Source organism: Mytilus californianus, unplaced genomic scaffold (genome assembly GCF_021869535.1).
Source record: "Mytilus californianus isolate M0D057914Y unplaced genomic scaffold, xbMytCali1.0.p SCAF_50, whole genome shotgun sequence".
NCBI classification, from domain to species: domain Eukaryota; kingdom Metazoa; phylum Mollusca; class Bivalvia; order Mytilida; family Mytilidae; genus Mytilus; species Mytilus californianus.
This window is the reverse complement of record NW_026262702.1, coordinates 1,170,413-1,189,901: the sequence shown is the minus strand read 5'-3', so window position 1 is coordinate 1,189,901 and position 19,489 is coordinate 1,170,413. Positions and strand designations below refer to the sequence as shown.

The 19,489-nt window shown below is 31.6% G+C and overlaps 1 protein-coding gene across 1 annotated transcript; it reads right to left on the bottom strand.

Annotated features, from left to right (window-relative positions):
- Window positions 1–284: 284 nt before the first annotated feature.
- Window positions 285–16,388, bottom strand: LOC127703749 (probable mitochondrial glutathione transporter SLC25A40). The gene is made up of 9 exons (XM_052207834.1): window positions 16,131–16,388; window positions 10,338–10,534; window positions 9,532–9,599; window positions 8,608–8,738; window positions 7,235–7,408; window positions 6,395–6,504; window positions 6,009–6,084; window positions 3,901–3,981; window positions 285–3,254 (listed from the first exon to the last, which is right to left on the bottom strand). The coding sequence occupies exons 1-9, from the start codon at window positions 16,258–16,260 to the stop codon at window positions 3,145–3,147; spliced, it is 1,077 nt and encodes a 358-aa protein (XP_052063794.1). The 5' UTR covers window positions 16,261–16,388; the 3' UTR covers window positions 285–3,144.
- Window positions 16,389–19,489: the final 3,101 nt, after the last annotated feature.

Genomic DNA, 19,489 nt, shown 5'->3' with positions numbered 1-19,489 from the left:
AAACTGGTGAAAATTTTTTTGAGTTAATGTCTGACATGTTGACGACGGACAGACGGACAATGGTATACCATATTACGTCCCGTAAATGGGCGTATAAAAATTATGAATTCAAAGCATTTTTGTCCACAATTTTGTGGTCACACAGTAGGACAAAGATTATGGGTAGTGATCTCCTTGTTATTACTCTGCTATATAGCCAACCCTTTTAAAACATTCAGGGATGAAGATGACAACAGACAATGACAGACCTGAAGGCAGTTTATACCACAAGAGCTAACTAGTACTTAAATTAGAGAAAATATAGTTTTATTTCTTTATATTAACAATTTATTTTTCATTTAAAACATGTTATATTAACATAGCTTTTTACATATCAAATCAATTCATTTAATAACAAAGTTCAAATTTAAAAAGTGATATTTAGTCTAATACCTACATAATAATACTCACTTTTTTATAATGTTTTAAAAAATGTATCTTAAAATGTCTCAATACTACTGTCAAGTAAACAGAGGCAAAGATTCATCATGATGCAACATGATTGCTTATTCTATCTTATATATTTTTTTTAATTTTAAAACATTTTCACAAGAAATAAAATTGTCTGTTTATAACTTGTTTACATTTATTTGTATGTGCATATAGCTCACCTTTTTACATTCACTCAAGTTCACTTGAAATAAATATTTATACAGAAAAAAATACTTTATAAGCTAAGCATACATACCAAACCAGAAAGTGTGGGCAATGACACTTTTCATATGATTGTTTTAAACATCTTCTTCAAAAGGCACAGGTGCAATAATTCAATTTTAGATTTTCTAAATCGGCACTTTATTTTTATACAACTGTTTTCATAAAGTAGTTGTTCAACAATCATTTTAGCTGATCCTTGATATATTCTTCATGTATCAAGAAAAACCATTAAAAATGTCCAAACTATCTAAAAATAATGCATCTGCTTGCCTAATGAGGGCAATTCTACCTATCTTATTTCAGTATTCCTGAAGCAGTTGGTAAATTTGCTGTGAAAGCATAGGGAAAGAAGAACTTATCCAAAACAAGCCATATAATTTTCCTTCAATGTGTAAATGAAATCAATGTAAAATTTTTTGCCTCATAGTTATTTTTTTGGTATTAAGTTCCTTTTCAAAATGAACAGTAATTCTGGATATGTCCCTATAAAAACTCTAAAAAATTTCAGTTCAACATAATACATATAACAAAATATTGAATACACAACATTCAAACTTTAAAAAAAATACCCATACATTTATGTTCATAAAATTACTCGTAAACAACAAACCATGAACATCATAACTTAGTTTGCACCAATAAAAAGTTTATGATAATTCTATAAAATGTAATAAGATTTCAAGATACAGGTTAATTATTTTAGTTTTTAGTATTTCACTTTAGTTAGTTTAGAATGACATGACCTCCAATAATCATATAAATCTTTATTTTTATATTTACATAAGTATGTTACATAATAAAATATTTTCACATATAAAAGAAAAAATTATTTCCTCTGACTTTATAATTTCAGGAATTCAAATATCCTCAAATATCCTATAGCCTTTTATAAGCGCAGGACCATAGAAATTGTAGTAAATTGGCTGCTCAGAAACAATTCCAATATCTTCAATTTTGTAATATAGTGTCTTGTCAGTCTGCTTCTAGATAGTGACAGTGATTGATTCATGATCATTAATTGTTGGTATTTAAGATGTCCCTTTCAGCACTATAGGCTATTTCGTGAAGGCCAGTTTTTATTGTTGGAGGAAGCTGGAGTACCAGAAAGAACCACAGACCTGTGTCAAGTAAGATTGGAGTCTAATGCACCTGCCACATGCGGGGTTTCCAGCTCACAACCTCAGTGTTGACAGGCTAGGAATACAGAAGATTAACTACTAAGACCATTCGGCCACAGAGGCCCATAGTGACAAAGAGTGGACACCCCCATGATAAATTGGTATTCATGAATTCTTCTTTTTAATCATAATATAAATAATTTTTACCACTTTACTATGTCATGTATGTCATGTACAATACTATTCCACTATTGACGGTTACTTATTATTTAAATCAACTGTCAAGAGTGAATGGATCTCAGCAGACACCTCATTTTAAATCTACTCCATTTTACAATTCAAAGTAGTGGTTAATCATTTACCAAATAAAAAGTTTGTATGACTCTTTAATTTCATATATAAATATGAATAATTTGGTAGGAAGAAATTGTGTTGTTTACTCTTAAGATAAATTAAAAGACAAAGATATAAAAGATATACATCACAGCACACGTATAAAAGTGGAATCCACACACTTTTTTTGGTTTAGATAATTATTTTTCTTCAATTGCATAAGTGAAAGAATTGTAACTAATTTAAATGCATGTAAAACGAAAGGAAATGTATTGATTTTTAATCTGAAAGTAATAATCACAGAACAGTATACTTATAATTACTTTCATTCTTCCAGTCATGTAATAAAAAAGCTTGTGAAAGTCCTAGGTTATAGAACTATGAATTACATTAATAAATAATAATATAACTATTGTATCCACAAAAAAATTGTGGCAGGATCATACACAAATATAGAATATGATAAAACAAAACAAAATTATGATAACAATAAAGATTTTAAATCTGTGATTGCATGTTATATTTTCTACATATGAACATGAGCACCATAATAACATTCAGATCTGTCTTTCTGAAGTACATAAGTTATCTTTGATTATTAATTATACAATGTTATCGATCATAAACTATTAAAAAAAATCAGTTTATAATAAAATATTTGGCATTACGAGTATTACATACAAAACAGACATAAAGAGTATCTCTTTCATACACTAAAATTATCCTTGAATTTGATACTTATGTGTACACACAAAGAATATCACTTAACCATGCTTATTATGTTTACAAAACATTGTTCATCTCAACAACATTTAAAAAAGACCAAGAGCTATTAAAATAGCTGTATCTATGCACCATTCATGAACAAAACCATCAGCAAACTGTCGATTACATATGTGCAAAATTAGATATGTGGAATATTTCCTTCCAGTTTATTTAATAAGGATTTCACACAGTGAACACTTTATTGTTTGTGTTGTGTATCTGACAACAAATACTATGAGTTATTCAGTCTGTTTTGTTCTCTGAAGTAAGCCTTGAAGTATTCATACGAACTGATCATGATGGCACAAGCTGGGGCTACCTTTATAGTTCTGGGAACCAGTCCTGAAAATATAACCAGTAAACAATACTTATCAATGTTTAAATAAGTGTAGTAATCTGTGTCAACTGCCAGTAATTCTTTTCATTTTTTAAAATTTTGTTCATTCTTAAATGAGATACTTTTTCCCCCGTAATTTTAGGCAAGTAACTATCATGACTATTTCAAGAACAATTTTACCACTGCTTTGCACTTTCTCCCAGAAATACATCCACCCACCAATAAATATGTTTTAAGCGCCTCATGACCCCCCCCTTACAATCATTTCTGGAACAGCCCCATCCTTTTGGTTCAAATTGTTATGGTCCTGTCAATACTGAAGACCTTTATTATCTGTTTTTTTTACGAGTTGTTATAAAAATATAATATATAGCAACAAACGACAACAACATAATTACAGGCACATACAAAAACGGAGCGGATTTAAACATGTTGGCATTTTACATGATAAAAAATTGTAGAATATTTTTATACATCTTAAATGCAAGGCAATTATCTAGATCATGACAAGTTATTGACCTTTTAATGGGTTAACCACATGTTTAATTTATAATTGTGGCGTGCATGCAAATTAGAGATACAACCCACGGTTAACATAATTATTGGTGTTTGTAAATGGGCAGGACTTCTAAGTTAAATGATACTACATACCTGTAAAGAGAGCATGATATCCATGATCAGCTTGCATTTTCATCATGAGTTTCCATGTCGACCTGGTTGCATTTTTATTTTCTATAAAACAATGGAACAAATGTATATTGGTCCAATATCCAAAATCTAAATACACGTTTAGATTCAGCATATCCAAGTACACCAAGAATTTAATTTATTTATTTATTAATGGACAATATAAGCTAACTTTTTAAAGGGGTTCGCTTCATCAAAAAAAAAAAAGAATATATGTATAGCATTCTGAAAATTAATTAATACAGAATAACAAATAAACCTCCCACAAACTTCTTAAAAAAATTTACAAAAAAATGAAAAAAACCTATTTCCAAAATATCATTATTAATCATGTTAATACAATGTTTTGTAAAAACTCTATAAAACTTACCCTAAATCATTTTTCAAATAAATGGGGAATGTGTCCAGATGATGCCCCCGCTTGCATACAATGTTATAAAGGGACATAACTCAAGAACGGTAAAAGTGACGCTACCCAAATTTGTACTTGATCTGAGTTTTCTGGTATAAGTAAGCATTACGTATAAGTTTCATTACATTTGGTTGAGGCAAACTTAAGTAAGAGAACGGAAACAATAAAATCAGCAATTTTTCCAGTTATTAAGGGGCATAACGCTAGAGCAGTAGACATGATGCCACCGAAATTCAAACTCCATCTGTGCTTTGTGGTAATAAGCATAACTCTAGAACGGTTAAAGTGACTCTACCAAAATTCAAACTTGATCTGTGTTTTGTGGTAATAAGCATTGTGTATAAGTTTCATAACAATTGGTTGAGGCAAACTAAAGTTGGAGAACTGAAACAAAAAATTCAGCAATTTTTCCATTTGTAAAGGGGCATAACTCTAGAACAGTAAAAGTGATGCCACCAAAATTCAAACTTGATCTGTGTCTTGTGGTAATAAGCATTGTGTATAATTTTAATAACATTTGGTAACCAATTTTAGGACGTACAGACGGACCGACGGACAAACGTACGTACAGACGGACGAGAGTAAAACTAAATGCCCCCTCTGCCACGGCGGGGGCATAATAAAAATCTAATAATAAACATTAAATTTCAAACTACATTTATACATAATTTCTAAAATTAGAATTTGATGCTATATCTATTTTTAACTATGAATCTACTAACAATTTCTATTAATTATGCAATACAGCTCTGTTTTTGGATTGTGATTAAATATTTGACATAGCATATGTTTCTGACCCTTGACATAGCATAGGTTTCTGACACAGAATAAATGTTGTCTAATAACTTAAAAATTTGAAATTGGACATTTACCTTTTATGGTCCAATATCAAAAATCTAAATACATGGTTAGATTCAGCATATCAAAGAATCCCAAGAAATCAATTTTTGACGTAATCAAACAAAGTTTAATTTATACACTTATACACAAGTTATGGTCCTGAAACAAGTAAAAAATGCTGGTTTTTGGCCCCTTTTTTACCCTTAATTCGTAATCAGTTAGGACAATACCTTCCAAAGTCAATACAAACCTTCCTTTTGTGGTATGGAACCTTGTGGTTCAATTTCATAGAGATCCATACACTTGTCTGGAAACCAAATGACTTCGGAAGATGACTACAACGCCGAAAACATCACAATATTATACGACCGCAAAAATTTTGCAGTCATATAAAAAGTATGGACAATGAAGTTTTCATGAAATTTCTTTCTTAGTAATTTTGTTAAAACATGATTGATTGATTGACTTGCTTAAACATGTAAAAAATAAATAACACAATAAATATTTAAACTCTAATCATACAAATATGTACCAAAAAATTAGTTTATATAAGAAGGTATTACACAGATTTCCTAAACGGGTCTCAGCGCCAAAATTTTGTCAAATGTAGGTCAACCTTAACAAAACACTTTCATTAGGCCAGAAAATGGGGTTTCTGTCAAACAAACAAATTTCCAGCAATAAAACATGAAGGTCCAGAGGTCAATGACTGTCATCATATACCCTCTAACAATGACTTGGTAATCATGTCATAAACATGATAAAGCAGACTCCCCATTTCCATTCTCAATTTTATCTGATTAACCAATGAAATCTTTACCTTTTAATACTTCTCCTAACTCAATCTGTCTGTGTGTCTTTATCACATCAAATGGCAGAGTCAGGATACCAGCAATCTGTAAATAAAAGGTTCAGCTAAATTTCCAATCAGAAATGAGGAACATCTGTATATTGCAGTCTTTAAGTATACTCTAAGCTCAGTAAGTAGTTTTTCAGGATCCTCTAAGCTGAGTTATGCAGTTGATTAGGATATACAAAGCTCAATAATGCAGTTGTTTATATACATATATGCCTAGCTCAGTTATGCAGTTTTTTTAAGGAATTCTTACATTGATTATTACATCTTTTTTTATAAATCACCTCTTAGCTGCCCTATTCATCATTCTAACCATAGTAATAATAATGTCATGATATTTTAATACTCACTGTTCCAGACACAGCACCAGCTGTGAAACTCTCGGCAAAAGTCATTTTTGATGTTCCTCTCTGTAGCAGTACACGGGCTTTCATACTCTCATATGACAACCAATACAGTGCTAAAAGTGAAGTTGTAAGTTGTACAAACCACATGTTAACAGATTTAAAATAGGATACATTTTTATGGATTCCATATTTTACATGCACTATCTTAGTAAAAAAAATAATCCTTTTGGAATTGTATTATTAAATCAAAATGGTTAACAGAACACTCAATTGACTGCAGAAGACTGGCACCTTTTTTTCAACGATAGTGCAAAGTTTTGCTCCTCTACAAATAAAGTAATTAAGTGTCTAGATAGTTATAGCTTATCCAGTGGTAACATAAGGCTGGTTCATCAGCAGAGTTTTCGAAAAGTGGAGGTCCAAAAGTTTTGACCACCAAAATTTTGAAAGGACTGACAAAATTTTAATATTTTTCTATAGAATTAATAGTGAGGACCAGCAGATTTTCTTTAAAGATCACCAGGGAAAAATGATTTTGAGAACTCTGCATCAGCCTTTTATCTTACAAATAACTTAGTTTATATTCTTTCTTTATCATGTACTCGGTACACATGTAAATGAGGCAACAACAAACCATACAGGATAATTCAAATTAGAAATATCCACAAGAAATGTATGTAACAAAAATATTTCATGCACTACATGGTATTGTCAGATTTTATTAAAGGAATTATGATTTGCAAATATTGGTAAAAAGAAATTATACCTAAAAAAATTAAATAACATACCATATAATAAATAGATCACCTAACATAACCATGTGAATCTCTACATCTATCTTACCTGAAAAAGGAACATCTCTAAGCAGTGTTGGTCCAAGGCCTTTCCACAACATGGTCACACCTCCAGTTTTGATGGACTGACCAAGGGACTTCCAGATTTGGTTGTACGACAGCTGTTCTGACTGTAATTTGGTTCTAATCATCTCTATGGGACTAATAACTGTCACACACAGTGCTGTTTAAAACAAAATACATCTATTAGTTCAATTTTCCACATCATAAAACTGTAAACCAAATATAAGGGTTGTCCCATACTTTATTCCTCAATGTGACATCACCTACTAATGTTAAGAAAAAAAGATACAACGAAATATCAGTCGAAACCATTGAACTCAATATTAGTTGAGTATTATAGACAACAAACACAAAGCTAAAGTGGATCATGACGGCAATTAGTGTTTCAGGAGTACCGTATATCAGGTTTTTCCCCGTCCGCTTTTTTTCGCGATTTGATGACAAAATGGGCAGGTTAAATTTTCACTGTGTATAATTTTCGCTGAAAGGGAAAATACACGCGAAAAAATAACTGTATCGTATTGTTAAAAATGTAAACAACATAAACTTGATTGACTGACAGGTAATCTATTGCATATGGGTACTACAAACGAAAATACACATAATTCAGTTAACTTTCAACAAACATAGAATATGTACAGACCATGGGGCAAGCTAAAAATTGAAGCTATTGATCATTACAGATAAACAAATATCCGTGTAAATGTGATTTATTTTTATTTTAATTTACATCAGATGCAAAATGTTCGTGTTATGACACCAATCAATAGATCGTCGCTAATTAACATCTTTTTACCTGTGTCTGATTGCTGTGTTGTCAAAAGGTGCGCCATATATGATTAGTCATTTTAATTATTTATATAAACAGATACCTTAATTAAGTATACACTTTCTTGTGATCTACCAAACAACACAAAAGACTCCATAATCAGCAATATAATATGAAACTTTCAAACAATAATAAATCTGGAAATATGCAGTGAAATCTACACGGGTCAAATTTTTGCGTTTCTTAAACTGCCACACACAATGCAAAAATTAGACGCATGTGAAAAATACGGTATTGGTTTTCACACTCAATGAGAAAAATAACCGAATGTCTGAGATTATTTTTTTATGGTAGTAAGATCTGTATGAACTGACACATCTGTAAATAATATTTACAAAATAACTTATATAAGTTATATCTAAAAACACCTGCTTTTCATCATGACTTAATTTTGAAATTACTGGTTTTAAGTAATGCCTCTGATTGATAAAAAATAATTCATCTCTGTACTTATAAAATGAATCACACTACAAAATAACAAGCAATCAGTTAATCAATTATGCCTAATAATTTAATAACATTATACATACTTCTTGCAGAGGCACCTGCAATCATAGGTTTCCACCAATCACTGCCTTCTAATCCTTCATGGTAACCTAACTTCTTACGACATATCTCATAACATGAAAAATAAATAACTGTGGCAGGAATAGCCATGACTCTATAATAAAAAGAAAGAAAAATAATAATGTTTGTTATAGCTACAACTTCAATTTCTCTAAATTTTCATTTGGCACTGGATGTTAACAATCATCAATCACTCAATCGATCAATCATCCTTTTTTATGTTTTAGGAAAACTAAATTTGAATATATGTTTATTTTTCATCACCTACATGACATAATCATGTAAAGTGTTTCCAACTGACAAACATGACAGACAAAAAATCTACTGCTGCTATGCAAATATATTTATACACAAAGATGACCATAAAGTGATTGGGATAAAACAAGATGTGGGAAATGTGTCAATGAGACCACACACCAATGACACATAAACCAAAAGATACATATACCTTCAGTTGTTGGGGATTTTTAAATTTACATTGTATAAATTGATAGATTGATTGATTGGTGTTTAAGGCCACTTTCAACACTATTGTGCTATTTCGTGGTGGTAAGTTTTTATTGGTGGAGGAAGCCGGAGTGCCCGGAGAGAACCAAAAACCTTTGGTAGGAAAACTGACAATCCTAGTCAATTAAGATTGGAGTTCAGTGCACCTGCCCCGTGCAGGATTCAAACTAACAACCTCAGTGTTGACTGGCTAGTGATACAGTAGTTCCTCTACTTAGACCACTCAGCCACGGAGGCCCTTTTTTGATAGAGTTTACTTTATGCTTAATATTACTTATCGATATAATAACTCTTTAATTCACTTTTACATTATCAGAATTCAGACAATTTTACAAGCTTGTAGCTAACATATTATACATAATGGTACCATCCTCACTTACAGAGTTGGAGGCAATCCACTCCAAAGGGAAGCAACTCCTTCATATTTAAGAATTTTAAAAAAGGCATCCTAAAAGAAAAAAAAGATTTCATCAGAGCTTTTGATTAATATCTATACAATTCTATAGTCAATAAAACCATATTTGAGCAAGCTTTAAATTTCTGTTGTGACATTCCAGCTGATGCAGCAAAGTGCAATTTTCAAAATTTCAACTTGCAAGACAATCTGACATGTTTGAAAGACTAATATCCACAATATACAACTTGTGATCTGTTAAGTGTACAATAAACATTGTACACTGTGTAAAGTAATTAATAGGGGATGTGACATGTGATAATATATACCCTTTTCTTGGATACTTAATTCCACATTCATTCATACATAATCTTATCAAATAAAGAAATACATTGCTACTTTGATATAGTGGTTTTCTTTCTTTAACATGTGTAGAAATCATATCAAGATCAAGTGTAAGTGTATACTCAAGATATTTGAAAAAAAATTTTCATTGAAGTTTTCATTAAAAATAAACTTCATTTGGACTCTGTTGGATAGTTGTCTAATTGGCATTCATACCATATCTTTTATTTTATATTGAGAAAATCATCAAAATTATCTTGTGAAAGCATAAGGCTGATTTACAGTCAATAAATTATATCGTGGTTTTAAATAATATGTGCATGCTCTACAATCATTTATTACAGTATATAGCCATAAATTAATTTTCAAAATATTAAGGCAATAATAGGCTATAATTCTTGGATTGATAGATCTATATTTATGTTATAACAAACATTCGAAACTTACAGCTGTGCCAGTAAGAGGTTTTGGTATAGGCCTTTTATACCATGGACACTCTGGTGCTGGTGATAAACTTGACCCTCCATTAACAGCACATACACATACATGATCCATCAGTCCATTGCAGTACTGAAAAATTTGGCCTTTGACCAGTGGTTTCTTCTGTGACTGAAGTCGTATCTTTATCACATCCAACGGAGTAACTGTAATCATAATAATACATTGTGGTGTACAATATCAGATTTGATTAAATCAGAAACTAGTAGAATCATCATGATATTTGGCCTTAAATATATAGAAAAGATTTCTATCTAAACAAGAAATCACCTGATAACATTCATGACAATCAATGACAATAGTCATGATAGTTGGTTCGACTAGCACTTTTTTCAGTTTATTCAAGATGCATGTATTGATAAATTCAAAGCATCAGCGAACAAGAAGTAAAAATTAATGTAGGTATCTGACAGATAAGAAAAGTGTTCAGACGTTATTTATAACTTATCCATGTCAAGCTGCTTACTAAATAGGAAGTTATTCAGTATTACCAGAGAAAAATGTGACAGAAATATTTGTTGGATGTCAGAACAGATGGAATGACATGAATGTAAAATACTGTAGCCAAAACGCCTAGAGTAAAATAATATCAAACCTGGGTAAAACGAACCCAGAATAAACCGGTTTCCTTTCCATTCCGGCTGAAAATTGTAGTAACATTTTTTCCCTTCAAAATCTTTGTAAAAATATCCTTCGTAAAAAGGACTCTGTGTATTCCCAATTACGGTCTAATTTTATAGCCCCAATACTCTTAATTCTGATTACATTTTAATATTATTACCTGTCAAAACCGGTTTGTTAAATTAATCTTATATGATAACTTTATTGATCGATATGCAATCAAAACACAATTGCTTACATAACAGGATTTTATTAGGATAATTAATTAGCATGATTAGCAAGGTGTTAAACCTGTAAACCATGAACTTAAAAGTAGTGAGCTATTTTTAATGAAACACTATTATGTCTTCATTAAAATAAACTAAGAGAAATATTTGAATGTATCGTTGCCGAATATATCTCATGTCTCAATATTTTCACAGAAATCATGTCATAACTTTTAATAAAAAGATTATTACGGTATTTGTTTTTATAAGTTTACAATTAACGATGAGACAGAACTTTTACATGCAAAATGTCTGACGTCACAAGTCAATCATATCAGTCAATATGGAAAACTGAAATAAACGACACACTGTCCAAACGGGCCATTTTTCATACTAGTCCCATAGCCAACTGGTTTATACTAGTTTTACTGTACATGTAATAAAAATTTAGGGTGATCAGCTGGTGATAGTCTGGAATTTTGGAAATGAAGTGCACAATGTAAAAAATCTGTGAACCTTAAAATAAACTCTACAGAAACATATTGTGCAATAGCATAGTCATGATGGTAGCTGTAATCATGATAAAGACTTTCAACCACTTGTGTGTTGTTTACCCTTTCCTGAACAGAGTAAACATGACAGTTTTGCAATTAGCCACAAACAATGACAAACTGGTGTATTAATAATGTGCCATATTTCTAGATCATTAAAGACATGCTAATTTTTATCACAGTAACCGTTTGATGTTGGATTTATGCAACATATATGTATAGCAGGGCTTCCAAAAAATATTTGAGCCAGCAGACTTAACAAAGTGTATTAGTCAGACAAGGACCAGCTTAGTTATTTGCTAAACATGTTTCCCAATAACGAATATTTACTAGACCATGATAGAATGCGGAACGGAGACGGTTGTGCAAAATCTGTGTATTTTTATCTAGCATTATTGAGTTTAAGCAGTTTTCTCCACGTTATTTCTTATGGAAAATACTTGAGATGAACTTAATATAATGGTATAAATGACATTTATATAGTTTTGGATGAATTCTGACACATTATTACATAATAAATATCACACTTGTTTAAATGCCCACACCTCTAATATTTAAATCAATGTGGTTCTGTCTAATAAACTTTTTTACCACCTTTCAAGGCTTTGTAAATTATGATCTTATCCTTTTAAATACATTTTTCTGATGTTTAAATCTGTTTTGCTAAAAAGTAGTTAGATTTAAACTAGGAATGTTTTAAATTTTAATAAAAAAATAACTTCCAAAAAGATCGATTGATGTCTAGTACAAATACATGTAGTTTACCTGACACAGGTGAGCACAGGTAAATCTCACCAGTTAGATGCTTAATTAACCTTGATTGTGATGAGAGGGGATTATAGAAGGCCTTGTTTATAGAGTACTGCCACTTTTATGACAGGAAAAGTGTGGCTGTTTAAGGCACAAGGTCAAGTCAAAATGGTTGCATTGATATTTCTGAATTACATGGACCTTGAAATAGCAAACCTATGCAGGATGTCTGTTTCATACTTGGCCCATTGGTCAATGTCTGATAAATTTATATTGTCCGGCAAATATGACCGTTTTGGAAGCCTCGATGTATAGACGACTTTCGAATTGGTGCACTTTCCCGTAAATTTCCTATGTCACAATGCTTATGTTATTACGTCACAGTAAAAACCGATTGTTCCATGACGTTTACACTGATTGACCTGGAGTCAACCAGTGCAACTCATTCATAAATAAACTGCTTCGCCGAGTTGGGGCAAAAATGGACACGATATTCAAGCTTGATACAGGTCTGAATTTGGATTGTAATTAAATATTTGACACATTATAGGTTTCTGACACAGAATAAATGTAGTCCAAAGACTTACTTAGTAAATCTGTTTTCAGACTATATACAAAGAATTAGCAAAATAAATTGTGACCCCCAATTTTTCTAAAAAAAAATACATTTGTAGAAATTTTATATTTGTAAAATGTGGTACAATTTAAGAGACATCAATACACTTAAACACAAATTATTTGTCTGAAAATTAGAAAAATGCTTGTTTTAGACCCTTTTTGGCCCCTAATTCCTGAACGGTTTGGGCAATTGCCCCAAAATGAATCCCAACCTTCTACTTGTGGTATTGAACCTTGTGGTACAATTTCAGAGCAATCAAAATGCTTATACACAGTTATTGTCCTGCAACTAGAAAATGCTTGTTTTGGGCCCCTTTTTGGCCCCTAATTCCTAAACGGTTGGGAGCATCACCCCCCAAAACAATCCAAACCTTTCTTTTGTGGTATTGAACCTTTTGGTTAAATTTCATAGAGATCAATTCACTAAAACTTAAGTTATTGTCCGGAAACCAAATGTCTTCGGACGACGATGACTACATGATACCAATATACGACCCCAAAATTCCAGTCGGGGTCACAAAAAAATTTTCTAACATAGTTTTATTGCTACTGTATCTGCTTATCAAGATATCTAGATCGAAAATCAAGACACAGCATGATTTGACTTCCTAAACTGGTTGTTAATTAACCCCAGCTTCAACCACTGTCAACATGCATGATTTATGACAATTTATTGATGGGTGACCCGTGTGTAAAATAAAATATTGACACCTTTGTGTAATGTCTATATCCAACAGCATTTATGTAAACTACATGTACATGCTGATTGAAATTAATACGAATATATTTATTGGTTCCTAATACAATATTACAGGATCAAGATCGATTAACAAGTGAAATCTTGATCAGGAAAGAAATTACCAAATAAAATCGGTCTTAAACATGTTAAAAGAATATAGATATTAAGTGTCAAGAATGTTAGTATCGATATGAGATACATCTTTATTACCAAACACTCACATTGTATACGGTTTCTGGGGAATGTGTCTTTCTCAGAACAGTCTTTTTCGAACTTTATTAAACAACAAACGATTTTTTTTCAATGCATACAACATTTTTTTAAAACTGAATGTCGTGTTTCTGTTCCCCTTATTTTTTTATGGAAACCAACGATTTGTCTTTAAAACAAACCTTCCCCCCCACAAAACATGAATGGTCTGTGCCTTATATATACTCATTAATAAAATGATATTGTATTGTTAGAAAACCTACAGTCATTGACAGTTATATGCGTACATTTTTTCTTGTTTCAATTACCATGTATGAGGGTATGAATAGGTTACCGTGAATGAGGGTATGAATGGGGTTACAGATTAGAGAATAATGGTCAAAAAGTAAAGACTAGAAAAAAATGGGCCAAAAAATATAGAAAACAGATTAAAGGTGTGATGAACTATAAAGAATAGAAAACAATTGGCAGCAAATAAAAGAGTAGAAAGAAATGGATCCAAAAATAATGAACGTATATAGAAATGAAGACCCCCCTCCCCTCACAACCACCATCATCATGAAAACTTGACACCACCACCACCCATGCACACTCGCATATATACATATCTAAACAAATCTTTAATTTGGTTTCATGGTGCCCCCCCAGACATCGAGGTTCTGGATCCGCCCCTGTAAAACTATCATTAAAAAAAATTCAGAATGATGATTTGCTAAAATATACAGCATACCTGTCAACCTATGAAAATGAAAATGCAGGTCATGACCTGCATTGAAGAATAAAATCTCAGGTCATAACACGTACAAACTTTTTTCAAGCTGAATTTAAGTATTTAGGGGACATTTTTTTTATATATTTTAAAACAAACAGTATCCAAAACATGTTCAAATGGTTACGTCATGTAAGTATTAACTGAAAATAATTTAAAACTATTATTGTTGCAATGCACTTATGATTTTGATATATTGTTGTTTCATAAAATACTTTAACAATTCAAGCCAAGCCATAACCCCACTTTCTTGTATTATGATCAGTTCAACAGTCACAAGACACTCAGTGTACATCTATCTGTACAGTTTTATACAATCTTTAAAGATGATGGGAGTTTTTAACAACCTTGACTGGCTATACAGCCCTCGTACGGTCGGCCAATCTTTAAAAATTGGTTGATGTTAAGAGTATAAAAAAAAAAGTTAAACATTTAAAGGAAGCAGAGATGAGAAAAATAATTTTCATCTATTTATTTTCTAATTGTACAAACATGACTGACTAAGGTAGAAAAATAATGAAAAGTAATTTTGTAATACGTATTTGCATTCATGGCATTCGATTTGTTTTAGATTTTAATCTATTTTACAAAAATGAACATAAATTTAATGAGTTTATTTTGAAAGGTGACAAAAAAGGGGAAGTAACTCAAATTTTTGTGAAACAACTTTGAAATACATAAATTATTTACAACCTAAAGCTAAGGTAATTGGTGTTAATTAACAGTGTGTTTGACACCAAAGCTGTCAAGTGAAGCCATGCACTAAAATGGGTCACTTAATTTGAGTTTATACAGCTAGTTGAACTTCTTGTCCAGGAAGAGTTATGAATTTGCCAATATTTCAAAGTAAAATCACTTATGAAATCAGTCTGAATGCTTTAGAAATCCAGTTGAAAACTGGTCATTTTCTGAATTCCCCGGTTATATAACGACCTCGCTGGTATCTCGGGTGAACCCTCAGAGTTGTGAAAATATCGCGTCACACCCGCAGGATACGGGTTATTTGACAGGTATGATACAGGTTTGAAGTGGTGTCAATCATTTAATTTTTTCTGACAACATTTAAATTATGTTGAATATGGATTCTCATGGCAGCCAAATAAGGCACAAAATGTCAGGACAATCATGACAATAGCTCTGACCTCTGAACCCATAATTCTTATTTACGCAGTATTTTGCACAAAATAAATAAGCTGACAGTCAATAATAAATGACTGTTACTATTACTTGCCCATTATGGACCACTTCGTTTTTTATTTGACATTCACACTTATTTACCAAATACTGAGGTTACAAATGCTCCACTGCATGATGAAATCATTTGCTGAACTGGAGTAATTCCATTTCCTGTCATTCCGTCATTTGTCTCGACTGCATCTGTGTTCTTATCCATTCTTTTACACTCCATGCAGTTTTTCTCATATTTAACCCATAGCTGTTCACTGTGCAAGTGAAAAAAAAACTTTTCTCACATGCCAGAATGCATGTCCAGTTTAGAGTTTCATAACAGTCTGCTAAACCAGCTTTAAAAGTAATGCAAATTGCCCGTTATGAAAAACATCCGCTTAACTCTGATCAAGGGAAATCTTTACGCGCGTTCTATAATTTAACTCTATTAGTCGACCATTTATCGGAATTTTATACAATAATTATTAAACAGGAGAAAGGATTTGTATAAAGCGACTACAGTCTATATAAGTCCTTGAATTGAGACACAAAATAAACTGGAACTAACATGGGACGAAAAGCTCATCCCCGTACAGTGTATGCATATAGTATTTTTATGCTTTTGCTCTTATTTTTCTACCTAATGCAGTCTTCCTTAATTCACTTTTAATAGTTATCATACTTAGATTTTAAAACTGTGCAGTATGTTTAAAACATATTGTGCATGTCACACAAGTAAAAAAAAAATATTTCTAAGAGTTGCTACATTGTACATCGCGAAAATTTAAATAAAACACATGCTGACTGTTTTAGCAGGTGTGCAGGATTATTTTAAAAGACTGAAGGTATAAAAATGTATTTGTTCATCACAAATTCAAAAATTCATGTTTCGAATAGATTTGTGAGACAATCTTTTACAAAAATTCATTAGGCATATTAAACATGTTAAAAACATGATTTTATTTTGTTTCAAACATTAATTATTTAAGCGGAATATAGACATAAGATTTCGATAATAGCAGACAGTTCGGTTCAATTTCGTCAAAATAAGCACACAAACGTCGTTGATGTATTATTGGCCTGCAACAATCTCACTGAGTTGAATCCGTTTTCATGGAACCTTTAATTTGGCTCTTAGCTTGATATGGGACTATTATACTATGTCCCAGGCTGGAGATTGTGTGCACAGGTGTTCAGCATGTCCATTCATTTTAAAAACAAAAGAATGGCAACATTGAAAATTGAAACAAGGGAGCCTCCAGTAATAACTATTTTCGACGGTTGACTGGTCCGGCCCACAAAAGTTCTTGAAATCGTTCTTATGCCGAGATAAAACAATGATTAACATATGTTTTTTTATTCTAGCTATTATTTGAAATCGAACAGAGCTAGAAAAATCGTCATAAACGATAAAAACAGCTTGTCTGTCTATTTATTTTTTATATTTATGTTTATATGGGATCATCGGCACTCAGTTCGGAGGTCATCTCGATGGATAATTTAGATGGCACCGGTCTAGTCTATAATACGCATGAAATGCTGATACATTATAAAGAGGTCGTCCATTGTTTGAAATTCTTCTTTTGAACTTTTTTGTTATTTGGATAAACGTTTCATTATGTTATAAATCAAAAAGGAAATTAAAATTGATAACTAGAAAATATAATTTAAAGCATTAATACGGTTTACATTTTGTTTTCGTGTACTATACGTATGGTTATATTTTCACCCTTTACAATGATGTTGGTGCATCTCATATACATATATATATATAGCACACATTTCTTACTGAATTTTCTATATCTTCATAGATTTTTGTATGACAATATATAGATATAAAAAGATGTGGTATGAGTGCCAATGAGACAACTCTCCATCCAAGTCACAATTTGTAAAAGTAAACCATTATAGGTCAAAGTACGGCCTTCAACACGGACGCGGCCTTGGCTCACACCGAACAGCAAGCTATAAAGGGCCCCAAAAATGACTAGTGTAAAACCATTCAAACAGGAAAACCAACGGTCTAATCTATATAAAAAACGAGAAACGAGAAACACTTATGAACCACATATTCAACAAACGACAACCACTGGACATAAGGTTCCTGAAATAGGACAGGTGCAAACAAATGCAGCGGGTTAAAACGTTTTAATAGGCGCTAACCTTCCCCCTAGCCTGAAACAATCCAAACTTCCCCCTAGCCTGAAACAATAGTGTAACATTACAACATAGAAAGACACAGACACTATAAAATATCAATTGCAATGGCTTAACTCAATCAAACGACATATTAACATAAACAAGTGAACATACACTGAACGAATAAATTTGAACTATGACACAATGTAAATACAAAATTAATAAAACAAAGGGGTTAGATGTAAAATAATATCAGAAAGACAACCATAGCCTTGGACAAAATGCCGCCAAATAAAGCAACGTACACGGTAAATAAAAATAATTTTGTTGTAAGGTATACATAGAGTACGGAAATATTTTTTACAAAATAAATAATTTTGTTGTTCATAGTACGAGAACAGAAGTGAAAATTTATCGTCATACTAAACACTTATCAAAGGTGGTAAATATTAAAAAAAAGGTGAGACGAGATATAACACTAAATAAGTAAACATCAATTAACAAAAATACATTATAAATTGTATCAACAGGTCAAATAACACGAAAGTACGATTTGAGAGTACTCGCAGTTACTCGGAAAGCTAATTAAAAGCCAAAAACAATTAATAATAAAAAATCATGCATCAGAGGCTAAAATCAACTAAAACACATCCCAGGGATTTAGTGTTTTAACGTCATGGACAGTCAAAGATGACACGACTTGTGCAATGCCAAAATAAAAGTATCGACATGCAGTAGGATAGTTAGGGGTTAACCTTTTAATAGATATATATAATGTTATATATAGATAGAGTAATCTCTAAATAGAAAATGAACGTGGATGTGTATTTATACATCCCAAAAAACCGTTAGAAAAGACTACAAATTTAGTTATGTTTTAATTTGCTGATGACAAAATCGAAAAATGTATATTAAAAGATCTAATAACAACATTGGTAAGATAACCTTTACTAATAAGTTTGTTTAATGGTTCGATGAGCTTACACGGATCACATAGTAATTTCCGCGCTTTTAGTACAATATTACCGTAAAATTTAGGATGTGAAATACCGTTCTTAATAAGTTTTCTACAGGTACAGCCAAATTTACTAATCAAATCTTTGTATCTATGAAAGAATTTAGTAAAAGTTTTACGTAATTTATGGTAACGAAATCCCTGACTTAATAATTTACCAGTGATGCATTGATTACGTTCGTTAAAATCTATGACATCACTACACACACGGGCATAACGAACGAGTTGGGATATATAAACACCGTATGACTGGGCCAAAGGAAAATTAACAACAGGGAATGAAAAATCGTCAGTCTTTTGTCGTAAATTTTTGTAT

What these genes read in the sequence shown, in the direction of transcription:
- LOC127703749 (XM_052207834.1), bottom strand. Translation starts at nt 16,260, where the DNA reads ATGGAGTGTAAAAGAATGGATAAGAACACAGATGCAGTCGAGACAAAT. An exon ending in AACCTCTTACTGGCACAGCT is followed by an intron (nt 9,600 to 10,337) that starts GTAAGTTTCGAA and finishes TTTTTCTTTTAG; the next exon opens with GATGCCTTTTTTAAAATTCT. An exon ending in AGTGGATTGCCTCCAACTCT is followed by an intron (nt 8,739 to 9,531) that starts GTAAGTGAGGAT and finishes TTTTTATTATAG; the next exon opens with AGTCATGGCTATTCCTGCCA.